This window comes from Dendrobates tinctorius, unplaced genomic scaffold (genome assembly GCF_039654945.1).
Source record: "Dendrobates tinctorius isolate UK_male_01 unplaced genomic scaffold, ASM3965494v1 ptg000157l, whole genome shotgun sequence".
Lineage (NCBI taxonomy): Eukaryota > Metazoa > Chordata > Amphibia > Anura > Dendrobatidae > Dendrobates > Dendrobates tinctorius.
Genome location: NW_027361824.1, coordinates 17428150 through 17446390, shown reverse-complemented (window position 1 = coordinate 17446390; position 18241 = coordinate 17428150). Strand labels below are relative to the sequence as shown.

Genomic DNA, 18241 nt, shown 5'->3' with positions numbered 1-18241 from the left:
ATCTGCTATAATACTGCCCTAATGTACAAGAATATAACTACTATAATACTGCTCCTATGTACAAGAATATAACTACTGTAATACTGCCCCTATATACAAGAATAAAACTACTATAATACTGCTCCTATGTACAAGAATATAACTACTATAATACTGCCCCAATGTACAAGAGTATAACTACTATAATACTGCCCTAATGTACAAGAATATAACTACTATAATACTGCCCTAATGTACAAGAATATAACTACTATAATACTGCTCCTATGTACAAGAATATAACTACTATAATACTGCTCCTATGTACAAGAATATAACTACTATAATACTGCCCCCAATGTACAAGAATATAACTACTATAATACTGCCCCTATATACAAGAATATAACTACTATAATACTGCTCCCTATGTACAAGAATATATCTGCTATAATACTGCCCTAATGTACAAGAATATAACTACTATAATACTGCTCCTATGTACAAGAATATAACTACTATAATACTGCCCCCTATGTACAAGAATATAGCTACTATAATACTGCCCCTATGTACAAGAATATAACTACTATAATACTGCCCCCTATGTACAAGAATATAACTACTATAATACTGCTCCTATGTACAAGAATATAACTACTATAATACTGCCCCTATATACAAGAATATAACTACTATAATACTGCTCCCTATGTACAAGAATATATCTGCTATAATACTGCCCCTATATACAAGAATATAGCTACTATAATACTGCCCCTACATACAAGAATATAACTACTATAATACTGCTCCCTATGTACAAGAATATATCTGCTATAATACTGCCCTAATGTACAAGAATATAACTACTATGATTCTACTCCTATATACAAGAATATAGCTACTATAATACTGCCCCTATATACAAGAATATAACTACTATAATACTGCTCCCTATGTACAAGAATATATCTGCTATAATACTGCTCCTATGTACAAGAATATAACTACTATAATACTGCCCCAATGTACAAGAATATAACTACTATAATACTGCCCCCTATGTACAAGAATATAACTACTATAATACTGCCCCTATGTACATGAATATAACTACTATACTACTGCCCCCCTATGTACAAGAATATAACTACTATAATACTGCTCCCTATGTAGAAGAATATAACTACTATAATACTGCCCCTATGTAGAAGAATATAACTATTATAATACTGCCCCTATGTACAAGAATATAACTACTATAATACTGCTCCTATGTACAAGAATATAACTACTATAATACTGCTCCTATGTACAAGAATATAACTACTATAATACTGCCCCTATATACAAGAATATAGCTACTATAATACTGCCCCTATATACAAGAATATAACTTCTATAATACTGCTCCCTATGTACAAGAATATATCTGCTATAATACTGCCCTAATGTACAAGAATATAACTACTATAATACTGCCCCCTATGTACAAGAATATAACTACTATAATTCTACTCCTATATACAAGAATATAGCTACTATAATACTGCCCCTATATACAAGAATATAACTACTATAATACTGCTCCCTATGTACAAGAATATATCTGCTATAATACTGCTCCTATGTACAAGAATATAACTACTATAATACTGCCCCTATGTACATGAATATAACTACTATACTACTGCCCCCCTATGTACAAGAATATAACTACTATAATACTGCTCCCTATGTAGAAGAATATAACTACTATAATACTGCCCCTATGTAGAAGAATATAACTACTATAATACTGCCCCTATGTACAAGAATATAACTACTATAATACTGCTCCTATGTACAAGAATATACGGTAACTACTATAATACTGCTCCTATGTACAAGAATATAACTACTATAATACTGCCCCTATGTACAAGAATATAACTACTATAATACTGCTCCCTATGTAGAAGAATATAACTACTATAATACTGCCCCTATGTAGAAGAATATAACTACTATAATACTGCCCCTATGTACAAGAATATAACTACTATAATACTGCTCCTATGTACAAGAATATAACTACTATAATACTGCTCCTATGTACAAGAATATAACTACTATAATACTGCCCCTATATACAAGAATATAGCTACTATAATACTGCCCCTATATACAAGAATATAACTTCTATAATACTGCTCCCTATGTACAAGAATATATCTGCTATAATACTGCCCTAATGTACAAGAATATAACTACTATAATACTGCCCCCTATGTACAAGAATATAACTACTATAATTCTACTCCTATATACAAGAATATAGCTACTATAATACTGCCCCTATATACAAGAATATAACTACTATAATACTGCTCCCTATGTACAAGAATATATCTGCTATAATACTGCTCCTATGTACATGAATATAACTACTATACTACTGCCCCCCTATGTACAAGAATATAACTACTATAATACTGCTCCCTATGTAGAAGAATATAACTACTATAATACTGCCCCTATGTACAAGAATATAACTACTATAATACTGCTCCTATGTACAAGAATATAACTACTATAATACTGCTCCTATGTACAAGAATATAACTACTATAATACTGCCCCTATGTACAAGAATATAACTACTATAATACTGCCCCTATATACAAGAATATAACTACTATAATACTGCTCCTATGTACAAGAATATAACTACTATAATACTGCTCCTATGTACAAGAATATAACTACTATAATACTGCTCCTATGTACAAGAATATAACTACTATAATACTGCCCCTATGTACAAGAATATAACTACTATAATACTGCCCCAATGTACAAGAATATAACTACTATAATACTGCCCCCTATGTACAAGAATATAACTACTATAATACTGCCCCTATGTACATGAATATAACTACTATACTACTGCCCCCTATGTACAAGAATATAACTACTATAATACTGCTCCCTATGTAGTAGAATATAACTACTATAATAGTGCCCCTATGTAGAAGAATATAACTACTATAATACTGTCCCTATGTACAAGAATATAACTACTATAATACTGCTCCTATGTACAAGAATATAACTACTATAATACTGCTCCTATGTACAAGAATATAACTACTATAATACTGCCCCTATGTACAAGAATATAACTACTATAATACTGCCCCAATGTACAAGAATATAACTACTATAATACTGCCCCCTATGTACAAGAATATAACTACTATAATACTGCCCCCTATGTACATGAATATAACTACTATACTACTGCCCCCTATGTACAAGAATATAACTACTATAATACTGCTCCCTATGTAGTAGAATATAACTACTATAATAGTGCCCCTATGTAGAAGAATATAACTACTATAATACTGTCCCTATGTACAAGAATATAACTACTATAATACTGCTCCTATGTACAAGAATATAACTACTATAATACTGCTCCTATGTACAAGAATATAACTACTATATTACTGCCCCTATGTACAAGAATATAACTACTATAATACTGCCCCTATATACAAGAATATAACTACTATAATACTGCTCCTATATACAAGAATATAACTACTATAATACTGCTCCTATATACAAGAATATAACTACTATAATACTGCTCCTATGTACAAGAGTATAACTACTATAATACTGCTCCTATGTACAAGAATATAACTACTATAATACTGCTCCTATATACAAGAATATAACTACTATAATACTGCTCCTATGTACAAGAATATAACTACTATAATACTGCCCCCTATGTATAAGAATATAACTACTATAATACTGCCCCTATATACAAGAATATAACTACTATAATACTGCTCCTATGTACAAGAATATAACTACTATAATACTGCTCCCTATGTACAAGAATATAACTACTATAATACTGCTCCTATGTACAAGAATATAACTACTATAATACTGTCCCTATATACAAGAATATAACTACTATAATACTGCTCCTATGTACAAGAATATAACTACTATAATACTGCTCCTATGTACAAGAATATAACTACTATAATACTGTTCCTATGTACAAGAATATAAGTACTATAATACTGCCCCCTATGTACAAGAATATAACTACTATAATACTGTCCCTATATACAAGAATATAACTACTATAATACTGCTCCTATGTACAAGAATATAACTACTATAATACTGCTCCTATGTACAAGAATATAACTACTATAATACTGTTCCTATGTACAAGAATATAACTACTATAATACTGCCCCTATATACAAGAATATAACTACTATAATACTGCTCCTATGTACAAGAATATAACTACTATAATACTGCTCCCTATGTACAAGAATATAACTACTATAATACTGCCCCTATGTACAAGAATATAACTACTATAATACTGTCCCTATATACAAGAATATAACTACTATAATACTGCTCCTATGTACAAGAATATAACTACTATAATACTGCTCCTATATACAAGAATATAACTACTATAATACTGTCCCTATATACAAGAATATAACTACTATAATACTGCTCCTATGTACAAGAATATAACTACTATAATACTGTTCCTATGTACAAGAATATAAATACTATAATACTGCCCCTATATACAAGAATATAAATACTATAATACTGCCCCTATATACAAGAATATAACTACTATAATACTGCTCCCTATGTACAAGAATATAACTACTATAATACTGCTCCTATGTACAAGAATATAACTACTATAATACTGTTCCTATGTACAAGAATATAAATACTATAATACTGCCCCTATATACAAGAATATAACTACTATAATACTGCCCCTATGTACAAGAATATAACTACTATACTACTGTTCCTATGTACAAGAATATAAATACTATAATACTGCCCCTATATACAAGAATATAACTACTATAATACTGCTCCCTATGTACAAGAATATAACTACTATAATACTGCTCCTATGTACAAGAATATAACTACTATAATACTGTTCCTATGTACAAGAATATAAATACTATAATACTGCCCCTATGTACAAGAATATAACTACTATAATACTGCTCCCTATGTACAAGAATATAAATACTATAATACTGCTCCTATGTACAAGAATATAACTACTATAATACTGCTCCCTATGTACAAGAATATAACTACTATAATACTGCTCCTATAATAATGATCAATATGAATAAAACAATATTGACTCTTGTATTTCTTTTGTATTGTAGTGAGTACGCCGCTGCCAATATTACCACTAACCTGTATGTGATCAGCGAGCCGTGGCTGTTCTCCTTGGCTTGGTGCTCTGGAGCGTATTCTGTCACCACTAATTCTGTGCAGGCGCTGAAGAAGATGCAGGAGCCGATGTTTCTCTTGGTATTTTGTACTTTCTGTTATTATATAGACAGTTCTGTTTTTGCTTCCTGTATGTCTGCGGCTCTCGGACTCACCGGCCCCCGTCATCTCCTCCTGTCTCCCAGACCCCGGGTCAGTACAATCTGATGTGGATTCTCACTGATGTCGTTTCTGCCTTGCTGATATCGCTCATCTTTGTGCTGCACTGGTGAGTCCTTCTTTTCTGATACTTGTTTTCGTGCTCTTAATTAAAATATCATCTAGAAACCTCTGCTCCGATACATAGGGGCAGTTAGTGACCCCCCCAAATTAACCCATTAGATATATATTGTTGAATGGTGCAAGGATTAGCCAAACAGCAATTAGGAATTCATGGTACTATGCCCTGGTGGTCTACGTCTGGAAACGGGTAATTGCAGATATCATTGGTGGTCTAGGACAGTGAAAGGATTATTGTTCTCTTCCCTGCTGGTCTATACCTGTTGATGACATGACATTGACCCCCATTGTATGCCTCCTAGGGTATTCGAGGGTTAATGCTAGTTTCCCTGGTGGTCTAGGATAGTAGAGGGGTAATATTGGTTTCCCTTTTAGTCTAGAGTAGGGGAAAGATAATATTTGTTTTACTGAGGGTCTCGGGTAGCAGTAGTAATGTCATAATGTTTTCCATGGAGGTCTAGTGAAGGAAACAGGTAATAGATGTTTTCGGGTGATTTAAGGTTGTGGAAGGGGTAATACCAGTTTTCTTGTATGTCTAGCGTAATGGAGGGATAATAATACTTTCCCTGGTGGCCTAGGGTAGTGGAAAGGTAATATTTGTTTCCCTGTGTGGTCTAAGGTAGTGGAGGGATGATACTGGTTCCCTTGGGGTTCTAGGGTAGTGAAGGGGTAATGTTGGTTTTAGTTGGTGGTCTATAATGGTGGAAGAGTAATACTGGTGGGTCGCCCGCCAGGGCAGTGGGGTACTCTGTACCAGGCCGGTATCTCAGAGGGCAGTGTCACAGCAGCGGTGACCCGGTTCGTGGCCCTGGGCGCCCATGTAAAAGGGGTTAAGTGATGGAATAAAGTTTGAGTGAATGATTCGTGACGCCACCTGTGGTGTTCGGCAATGAAGATGTTAAGTCGACGCTGCGGACAGATCCCCTGGGACAGAAGGTGTGGTGGAGCAATGATGGTGTAGCCCTCCACAGGCAGGGCTGTAGTCCCAGGACAGTGAGGATAGGTGGTGAGGAAGAGGGTGCAGTGCCTGGCACAGGGATGATGCAGTGCTGACGGGGTTGCAGGAAGAAGGCAAGGACACAATAGGGTGCAGTTTCTTTACCTTTACTTTGCAAATGCAGTCCAGGGTCCTGGTTACAGATGGCACAGGAGCTGATTAGCCTGGAAGCAACTCCGGAATCTCTCTATGCAGATGGGTTGTGTAGTCTCCTTCCTAGCGCTTAGTTTTAGGTACTTGCAGTACTGTGTTACACTGAAGTTCCAATTGCTTATTCTCTTTAGAACTCCCTCGTATGGCAGACAGCTGTAGCCTTCCTCTTCTGGCTCACCCGTCGCTGTTGTGCCTCCGAGTCTTATGTGGGAATAGAGCATTTACAGCTTCCTATTCCTCCGGTTTCTGATGCAGGACCATCAGTGTCCGTACAGCCTTGGAGACCGGGCTCCAGATCATGCGCTGTAGCTGGGAATGAGCCTGAACTCTCTGTTCAATCTCCCAGCTCTTCTCCACACGTCCACACACGTTGCCCTCCTCACAGGAACTCACTAATTTCCCATTCCTGGCCCCCAGAGAGCAGCTCTTCCCCCCCAGTTTTGGCTTCAGAGCTCCCTCTGCTGGCCTGGAATGAGAACTGTGTTGTGTGTTGTGATTAACTGACAGAGAGACCCTTCATTGCTTCCAAGCATGACATCACACTCCCTAGGAGGAGGGTAATGCCACTGTGGCGACCGTACTCCTGGGGGCGCCACATTGGTTTCCCTGGCCGTCTTCTATATTAGGTGGTTAATACTGGTTGATCATGAGGCTCTTTGTATTTTTCATGGTTTTAGGTGGAGAGAAAGGGGCTTCTCATGTTGTCCAGAAAGTAATGAAGTTCCCGACAGTGGATTCTACAACACATTCAAAACAGGTAAGTGACCCGGAGCTCGGTGTCTGAACAGGGCCTCAAAGAAGACATGGAGGCTGCAAGGTCATGTAGCATGTCAGTTTTGTTCTATCTAGTTCTGTGCTATATATGCTCAGATTTCTTCTGCCTCCTCCTCCTGATGGAGATGCGTGGCCCCTTAGTGTGCCTCCCTCAATTCTATGGAAACCATCAACAAGCAGGCTGGCAGTTACTGATGGTGCTGATCATCACTTACTCTAGCCTTATTCTTATTAGCTCATGTTCCCACCTGCAAAAAATCTGTTTTGTTTTTTTTTCAGCAGGGTTCCGCTCCAAAATGCAAATGAATGGGCACAGCCCCTTCATATATAATGTTCCCACACAGTATGATGTCTCCACAACCCCCCACAGACAGTATGATGTCTCCACAACCCCCCACAGACAGTATGATGTCTCCACAACCCCCCCCACACAGTATTATGGATAGCACAGCCTCTTGCACATAGTATCATGTCCCTCACACAGTATGATGACCTCCGTGGCCTCCCAAATATAGTATGATGCTCACACAACCCCCCCCCACACACACACACACTGTATAAAGCATTTACAGACCCACCAGAGTATTGTGCTCCCAAAGCTACCCATACATGAATGGCACAGACCTCTTCACTGCACAGTATGATGTCATCACACACGGTATGATATCCCCACATACAGTATGATGCCCCCTCACACAGTGTGATCCTCACACACACACACACACACACACACACACACACACACACACACACACCCTCAACTTCCCCTACAGAGTATAATGACCACAATGCAATGTATGATGAATAGCTCAGACCCCTTCAGACCACAGTATAATATCCCAACACACAGTATAATTCCCCCACAACCGCCCCACACACAGTACAATGCTATGCTCCTACAGCCCCCCCACACAGTATAATGCCCCCACAACCGCCCCACACACAGTACAATGCTATGCTCCTACAGCCCCCCCACACAGTATAATGCCCCCACAACCGCCCCACACACAGTACTATGCTATGCCCCTACAGCCCCCCCACACAGTATAATGTACCCACAGCCCCCCATATGCAGCATGATGCCCCCACAAATAACACCACACCTTATGATGCCCCTACACTCCCCTGACACAAGTAGTGACTGACAATAGAAAAAAAAAATACTCCCCTCACCCACGTTCTCCCGGCACGCTGCTCCGGCCTGTACAGCAGACTGAGGTCCTGGATCTAGTGTTATGGAGAGTCAGACACTCGGGCTGGATGATGGTAGAGGGGGCCGACAGACCTTCCACCATTGTATGCAATTGGATGTGTCCTGAAAATGCAGATATTGTTGAAATCATGTTACCGCTGGGTGGGGTGAGCGGCCATGTGCTGTGGTGACATGCCACTGTTTGCAGCCTTTTGACTCTCCATGGCCGCACTTTCTCCAGGTCTGGGCTTGTGGCTCGTTATGTACAGTGACTAATAGAATAGAAAAGGGAGGTAATCTCGGAGACATTACATAGCACAACCTTGCAGCGCAGTCTGATTCCCACTGACCTGGTTTTGGATTTGGCCCTTCGAAATAAGAAAAGTTGGGGATTTTTGAAAATGGAATTTTCCTTGCTGCATTAGGCACGATCTTCCCACAAGTCTTCCAGCACATGGTTCATCCATTGGTGTGCTACACAGGACAACTACCCCGGGGGCTATTCCTGTGATATAGACAGAGCCGGTGTAGCACGACCATGGAGGATACGGCTGCTTCCTACGTGCCATCTTTCCTGGAATCACTGCGTAGAAAGTAGCGCCTGCCCGCTTCTCCAAGATTTTCATTGCCCTGGTGTTTAGAGGCACATTCTGAAGGAGGGAGAGGGACGTGGACGTGGCGGTGCTAGTTGAAAAGGGGCAGTTATGTAATTACAAACATCACCCCGATCTCCCGCTAGTTGACAGGGGGGATATGCGGCCTGACCCCCTGAGATCTTGGCGAGTCAGAGTCAAGCACTCAAATAGGGGTGCGGTGACACTGATTTTTATTTTTTTATTTAAAACTTTAAGCCTTTATCAGACTTTAGAAGCCTCTTGTGTTCCCTTTAAGAGCCTCTAGAGGACATGTAGTGTTGATATTTGCACTTGAAAGAGCGAGCGGCCGCAGCAGGTTATTATCTACGGATCCATTAGCGACGCGGCAACACTCCCTTGTCTGCTCGGATTTGGAGATTGACGCTGAGAGGCGGAAAGGATCGGTACGTCGTGTTCTGCTGTAATCACAGAGCTGTCACTCTTTTGCACAACAGCTCCGAGAGTTCATCAGAACATGGAAAAAACCACTCCATTCTTAAAGCGAGACGCTACCTTTTAACTGCATGTCGACTTCAGGACCAAAGGCAAATTGTTAGGTCCAAGGATCCCAAACCGCCACCAGAAAGCTGCACTCCCCTATTACTGCACAAAAATTTTTCTTATTTGTAAACAAAAAACCCCTTTAAAACGGCAGATTGTCTTATGTTAATTAGCCAGAACGAGTGAGTGAAGCCTTCCTTCCCCCAGACTAGTCTGGCCTTAGTTCCTGATGTCACACCCCTCTGGAGGTGACTGGCATTCTTCACCTTTTTACTCTTAATTCCCGCAGGGCACATGTGCATGTCGTTTGCTCTAAGCATCCCTTCCTGAGCATGTGCAGTGAAGTCGTGTGGACTCTGATGAACTTCATCTCTTCCCTGCACATGCCCAGGAAGGCGAAGGGGACGCGGTGCTGGAATTACGTGCACAGCAAGGAAGATTGTCACTATGTCAGTACAACGTCTTAAGCATGCACACCGTGAAGATGAAGCGGTGGAATCCTCCCGGCTTTACTGCACATGCTCGGGAAGGGATGCTTAGAGCAAACGTTTGGTGCATGTGCAGTGATGGAATAAGGAGTTCAGAAGGGAAGGATATCCATCATATCCAGAGGGGTGACTATTCTGGGGGAAGTAACGCCCTCTCCCTGACTGCTGAGAACTTTATCACACTCCAGGACTAGTCCCGGCAAATTAACATTAGATGAGATGTTCTTTAAAAAATATGAAACTATTGTATGGGGCATCAGGGGCTTTGTTATATCACAGATACAACACAGTAATAGGCCAATATGGTGGCAGGTCGGAGGCCTTGTGACACCTGACCCAATTCCTTTAATATATCTTAATAAGGGCTGCCGCTCCTCCTTTGATCCAGAGTTATAACAAGACATGGGACCCCTGATTCATAATTTTGCAAAGTTTTTTTTTTTTAAGTCACCGTTTTCATTTTTGTCATGTCTTATGTTTTTATCTTTACCATTTTTTGTACTAAACTTTTCAACATGGTGCGCAGGGGTTCTAGAATTTCACGCAAAGTCAAAAATGTTTTTTTTTTATTTTTGTTTTTCAACTGTTTTGTGACTTTTTATCACTTAAAAATGTGTGTAAACATATCTGACACACATAAAATCACTCCAGGGGAGGTCTCGAGTATCGTTGCGTCAAATTTTTTTCAACTTTTATAAAAAGCCTAAAACATCTAGAAATCCCAATCTCTACCCACAATGATGAACACGTAAAATAGACATTAAAAAAGGTGCAAATTATAAACAGTTGACAACACCAAAAAGTAGACAAAAAAACGCACGAATCCAATAGTGAACCGAGCCATTGAGTTACATGATAAAATGTTATCTGCCTGCAATCACCACTAAGGGGCGCTTAGGAGCTAGCTAAACTCTGTTATTTAGGATTTTGCTAAACACTATGCAGTAAGCTATTGAGCCCCCTCTAGTGGTGGCTGCAGGTAGGTAGAATTATCATTTAGAATAGATCTATGAGACCAATTAACATTTATGGGGGGTTTAGTATATTTTTGTTGTGTTATTGATTGACAATTTTAGCGCCAAATAGACTTGGAAAAAGGCACAAATGATAAGAAGTTGGTGCAAAATGACCAAAACAGGCGCAAATGCAATAGTGAATCGGCACTGCCCCTTTAAATGTAGATGATTAACTATTGTAAGAGTGCATTGTTACATTGCCATCTAGTGGTGAGCTATGGTAATGAAAGCAACAACTATTGAGCCAACATATTAAGAGTGGCGGTAGCCCACGGATAAGAACTACTGGTCATCAGCTTTATCACCTGTCTCTCTTGCCTTTATATCCCCACAGAGATAGATATGTCGATATCGGAGGACAGCTACGTCAGAAGTCTCCCGACCACCCCAAGTGCCAGACCCAATGATGAACACAGGGTTTCTGGCGAGATTGCCTGATAGAGTGACAAAGAAAGACCAGAACCGCCAATGATGCCAGTGACAGCAAAGACCAACCATGCCCAGGTCCATATAGAAGTTGTACCCCCTCTGTGAGATTACCACCCTTGAACTAGACTAAAGCAAGTTCTGGGACAGACTGACAATGAACTGGTGCCCGACTTTCCAATACTGGTGTCAGTAAAGAGGGATGGGTATAGTATCATCATGACAATTAAATACTCTGATCCCACATACAAAAGCCCTCCGGGCAAAACTATAGGCACCCATAGCGGTGCCCATAGTGCCTGCCTCATTATAGTCCTGCTGTGTCAGATTCATTGTGGTGCCCTCAGTGCCAGAGTCATAATAGTTCTGCAGTATCAAACTCATTCTGGCACCCATAGCAGTACCCACAGTGCCAGCCTCATGATAGTCCTGCAGTGTCAGACTCATTATGGCACCCATAGTGGTACCCACAGTGCCAGCCTCTTGATAGTCCTGCAGTGTCAGACTCATTGTGGTGCCCTCAGTGCCAGCATCCTCATAGTCCTGCAAAGTCAGCCTCATTGTCGTGCCCATGTAGTAACAGTCCTGTTATGTCAGACTTATTGTGGTGCCATCAGTGGCAGCCTTATCATGGTCCAGCAGTCAGACTCTGTCGTGCCCGCGTAGTAACAGTCCTGTTGTGTCAGACTCATTGTTGTGGCATCAGTGCCAGTGTCATAATAGTCCTGCAGTGTCAGATTCATTGTGGCATCCATAGCAGTGCCAACATGATCATAGTTCTGTATTGTCAGACTCATTGTGGCACCCATAGCGGTGCCCACAGTGACAACCTAATCATAGTCCTGCATTGTCAGACTTATTTTGGCACCCATAGCAGTGCCCACAGTGCCAACTTGATTATAGTCATGCATTGTCAGACTCATTGTGGTTTCCACAGTGCCAGCGTCATAATAGTCCTACATTGTCAAACTCTTTGGTGCTCACAGTGCTAGCGTCATAGTAAACGCACAAACCCGATCTAGCTTTGTTCTCAGCAACTTAAGAAGTGACACATAAGTTGCTCATCAGTGGTTGCTGACATCCTCTTCTGGTGCTGACTGCTGTCACTAGAGGGGGCTGTGTAACAAGAGGTCTCCATCACTGATGGCTACTTCTCAGTGCTGCCCCTGCAGGAAAGGAGGAGTCATTTTCCACATTTTTCATTCTCACGATCGATTATTAGGAAGCATCTATTGACTAGTAAACTAGAACCAGTTAGGGCCCCTAGAGCCCTGAGATCAGACGACTATAAGCAGGGGTCCTCGGACAAGTGACAACAAACAAGGGGGCTCGATAACTGCAAGAGAGCCCCCGAGTCCCGTCACATCATTCCCCACTAATCCTATCATATGTTCTGCTATTTTGCTGCCTCTTGTATGTGTACTGTATATAGCACCAAAGACTGACCTCTGAATATACTGGGAGCTGGCGAGGTGTGGGTCGCACAAGCTAAGCCGATATTGGGCAAGGTTTTCTATTCTATTTTTATGTAGATTACGACTTGTTTTTTGTATGGTTATCTTGGCATTTGTATTATTGCAAAGAAGGACATTTCTAGTGTCAGGCACAATTTTTTTTTAATAAATTCTATAATATTTTCTTTTTCATCAATTTAGAAAATGATTACAGTATGTTTGAGGTTTTACTGTCAGATCTGAAGTGAAGAAGCTGCTGCTTAGAGCAATAATGCATTTTCTTGTAAAGACTCGTCTGATGTGAAGGCGGCACTGCCCGACTGGTGATATCAGACATGTTTGCTGCTTATTAAAAAAAAGGATTTTTATATAAAAGTTGTACTGTATCTGTATCATCAATATGGAAATAAAAATATCATAATGTTCTGTTCACACAATTTCTCCTCACTAAAATGTTTGTTTTTCCTTTATTATACTCCAGAGCTGCACTCACTATTCTACTGGTGCAGTGACTGTGTACATACATTACATTACTGATGCTGAGTTATATCCTGTATTATACCCCAGAGCTACACTCACTATTCTGCTGGTGCAGTTACTGTGTACATACATTACATTACTGATCCTGAGTTACCTCCTGTATTATACTCCAGAGCTGCACTCACTATTCTGCTGGTGCAGTTACTGTGTACATACATTACATTACTGATCCTGAGTTACATCCTGTATTATACCCCAGAGTTGCACTCACTATTCTTCTGGTGCAGTCACTGTGTACACACATTACTTTTCCTGTATTATACTCCAGAGCTGCACTCACTATTCTGCTGGTGCAGTCACTGTGTACATACATTACATTACTGATCCTGAGTTACATCCTGTATTATACCCCAGAGCTGCACTCACTATTCTGCTGGTGCAGTTACTGTGTACATACATTACATTACTGATCCTGAGTTACATCCTGTATTATACTCCAGAGCTGCACTCACTATTCTGCTGGTGCAGTCACTGTGTACATACATTACATTACTGATCCTGAGTTACATCCTGTATTATACTCCATAGCTGCACTCACTATTCTGCTGGTGCAGTTACTGTGTACATACATTACATTACTGATCCTGAGTTACATCCTGTATTATACTCCAGAGCTGCACTCACTATTCTGCTGGTGCAGTCACTGTGTACATACATTACATTACTGATCCTGAGTTACATCCTGTATTATACTCCATAGCTGCACTCACTATTCTGCTGGTGCAGTTACTGTGTACATACATTACATTACTGATCCTGAGTTACATCCTGTATTATGCTCCAGAGCTGCGCTCACTATACTAACCCCAATGCTCCTGGAAGACCCCCTTACTTTATTAATATAAACACAAGATTCGAACTTCAGAATTTTTCTCAATTATATATTTTTTTCAAATTCAAAATTTCAGAACAATTTGGGACGTCGTCATTTAAGTTAAATAAATAAAGTAGAATTTTCTCTTGGGTCCCGGCTGCGGCTCCTCTAGGACTCTGGGATTAGGAATATATTATAATCTGCTGCATAGAATTTATATAAAATGTCGTGTGCTCTCGGAGTCGTGCGGCCTCGTCTCCCACGTGTTGTTGTTCGGTGGCTCCGACCATCTTCTAGACACTGAACATGTGCAGGACATGGGCCTCTGCCACCACGGAAAGTGTTCTTCTGCAAAGTATCAAAGGGTCCATCCAAATACAGCGCCCCCCATAGTGCGGCGGCTGTGACTGCGCCCTCACAGGTAGTCATCCTCGCTGGATGAGGTGTTTGATCCTTCAGTCTCTGAATCGGATGAGGTTTGGGATTCAGCCCTGCTCATGTTCCACACTTGGGGGGAGAACGTCTTACCCCAGCTACACGGATACCCCACAGACTTCAGGCAGCGGATCAGGTCTAGCACAAGGTGCCAGCGCTCCCTCTCAGTTCACTTGCTGCCTTTAGCCCCTCGTTGCTTGCTCATGGACGTCAGCATCTGGCTGATGTAGGAGGTCAGCAGGTCGTCCATCTTGTAGCCCTGGAAAAAAAGGAAATCACAAAATTAAGAGACCAATATGCCCTAGACCAGGAGTGGGCAATTCATTTTCCCAAGGGGCCACATGAGAGACTGTGACTTATATGGAGGCCAAACCAATAGTCTGAGATAAACTCTGCTCAATATCAATATGAACATATTAATTATAATTATTTTATACTAGCTGAAGAGCCCGGCGCTGCCCGGGCATAGTAACCAACTACGGTTAGTTATAACAAATTATAATGATTATATCTATATATATATAGCTGAGTGTAGAGCCCCGCCCACTCTGCATAGCCACATTCACTATAATATCCCACATCATCCCGTCAGCCAGAGCCACCGGACTACTACCCCTAATATCCCACATCATCCCGTCAGCCAGAGCCACCGGACTACTACCCCTAATATCCCACATCATCCCGTCAGTCAGAGCCACCGGACTACTACCCCTAATATCCCACATCATCCCGTCAGTCAGAGCCACCGGACTACTACCCCTAATATCCCACATCATCCCATCAGCCAGAGCCACCGGACTACTACCCCTAATATCCCACATCATCCCGTCAGCCAGAGCCACCGGACTACTACCCCTAATATCCCACATCATCCCGTCAGCCAGAGCCACCGGACTACTACCCCTAATATCCCACATCATCCCGTCAGCCAGAGCCACCGGACTACTGCCCCTAATATCCCACATCATCCCGTCAGCCAGAGCCACCGGACTACTACCCCTAATATCCCACATCATCCCATCAGCCAGAGCCACCGGACTACTACCCCTAATATCCCACATCATCCCGTCAGCCAGAGCCACCGGACTACTACCCCTAATATCCCACATCATCCCGTCAGCCAGAGCCACCGGACTACTACCCCTAATATCCCACATCATCCAATCAGCCAGAGCCACCAGACTACTACCCCTAATATCCCACATCATCCCGTCAGCCAGAGTCACCGGACTACTACCCCTAATATCCCACATCATCCCGTCAGCCAGAGCCACCGGACTACTACCCCTAATATCCCACATCATCCAATCAGCCAGAGCCACCAGACTACTACCCCTAATATCCCACATCATCCCGTCAGCCAGAGTCACCGGACTACTACCCCTAATATCCCACATCATCCCATCAGCCAGAGCCACCGGACTACTACCCCTAATATCCCACATCATCCCGTCAGCCAGAGCCACCGGACTACTACCCCTAATATCCCACATCATCCAATCAACCAGAGCCACCAGACTACTACCCCTAATATCCCACATCATCCCGTCAGCCAGAGTCACCGGACTACTACCCCTAATATCCCACATCATCCCATCAGCCAGAGCCACCGGACTACAACCCCTAATATCCCACATCATCCCATCAGCCAGAGCCACCGGACTACTACCCCTAATATCACACATCATCCCGTCAGCCAGAGCCACCAGACTACTACCCCTAATATCCCACATCATCCAATCAGCCAGAGCCACCAGACTACTACCCCTAATATCCCACATCATCCCGTCAGCCAGAGCCACCGGACTACTACCCCTAATATCCCACATCATCCAATCAGCCAGAGCCACCGGACTACTACCCCTAATATCCCACATCATCCCGTCAGCCAGAGCCACCGGACTACTACCCCTAATATCCCACATCATCCAATCAGCCAGAGCCACCAGACTACTACCCCTAATATCCCACATCATCCCGTCAGCCAGAGCCACCGGACTACTACCCCTAATATCACACATCATCCCGTCAGCCAGAGCCACCAGACTACTACCCCTAATATCCCACATCATCCCATCAGCCAGAGCCACCGGACTACTACCCCTAATATCCCACATCATCCAATCAGCCAGAGCCACCGGACTACTACCCCTAATATCCCACATCATCCCGTCAGCCAGAGCCACCGGACTACTACCCCTAATATCCCACATCATCCAATCAGCCAGAGCCACCAGACTACTACCCCTAATATCCCACATCATCCCGTCAGCCAGAGCCACCGGACTACTACCCCTAATATCACACATCATCCCGTCAGCCAGAGCCACCAGACTACTACCCCTAATATCCCACATCATCCCGTCAGACAGAGCCACTGGACTACTACCACTAATATCCCACATCATCCCGTCAGCCAGAGCCACCGGACTACTACCCCTAATATCCCACATCATCCCGTCAGCCAGAGCCATCGGATTACTACCCCTAATATCCCACATCATCCCGTCAGACAGAGCCACCGGACTACTACCCCTAATATCTCACATCGCCCTGTCAGAGCCACCGGACAACTACTCCTAATATCCCACATCATCCCGTCAGCCAGAGCGTACTACCCCTAATATCCCACATCATCCCGTCGGCCAGAGCCACCGGACTACTACCCCTAATATCCCACATCATCCCGTCAGCCAGAGCCATCGGATTACTACCCCTAATATCACACATCATCCCGTCAGCCAGAGCCACCGGACTACTACCCCTAATATCCCACATCATCCCGTCAGCCAGAGCCATCGGATTACTACCCCTAATATCCCACATCATCCCGTCAGACAGAGCCACCGGACTACTACCCCTAATATCCCACATCATCCCGTCAGCCAGAGCCACCGGACTACTACCCCTAATATCACACATCATCCCGTCAGCCAGAGCCACCAGACTACTACCCCTAATATCCCACATCATCCCATCAGCCAGAGCCACCGGACTACTACCCCTAATATCACACATCATCCCGTCAGCCAGAGCCACCAGACTACTACCCCTAATATCCCACATCATCCCGTCAGACAGAGCCACTGGACTACTACCACTAATATCCCACATCATCCCGTCAGCCAGAACCACCGGACTACTACCCCTAATATCCCACATCATCCCGTCAGCCAGAGCCATCGGATTACTACCCCTAATATCCCACATCATCCCGTCAGACAGAGCCACCGGAC

At 42.4% G+C, this 18241-nt stretch overlaps 2 protein-coding genes across 6 annotated transcripts in view; one reads left to right on the top strand and one right to left on the bottom strand.

Moving 5' to 3' along the window:
* GDPD4 (glycerophosphodiester phosphodiesterase domain containing 4) overlaps positions 1-13653 on the top strand; it is a 75523-nt gene extending 61870 nt beyond the window's left edge. For all 3 annotated transcript variants that reach the window (XM_073548628.1, XM_073548626.1, XM_073548627.1), the window contains exons 13-16: positions 5235-5382; positions 5487-5569; positions 7408-7487; positions 11671-13653. In XM_073548628.1, the coding sequence (XP_073404729.1) occupies positions 5235-5382; positions 5487-5569; positions 7408-7487; positions 11671-11774 (415 nt within the window). In that variant the 3' untranslated portion in view covers positions 11775-13653. The remainder of the gene's footprint in view (positions 1-5234; positions 5383-5486; positions 5570-7407; positions 7488-11670) is intronic.
* Positions 13654-14616: 963 nt separating this feature from the next.
* MYO7A (myosin VIIA) overlaps positions 14617-18241 on the bottom strand; it is a 139774-nt gene continuing 136149 nt past the window's right edge. For all 3 annotated transcript variants that reach the window (XM_073548622.1, XM_073548624.1, XM_073548623.1), the window contains one exon: positions 14617-15264. In XM_073548622.1, the coding sequence (XP_073404723.1) occupies positions 15175-15264 (90 nt within the window). In that variant the 3' untranslated portion in view covers positions 14617-15174. The remainder of the gene's footprint in view (positions 15265-18241) is intronic.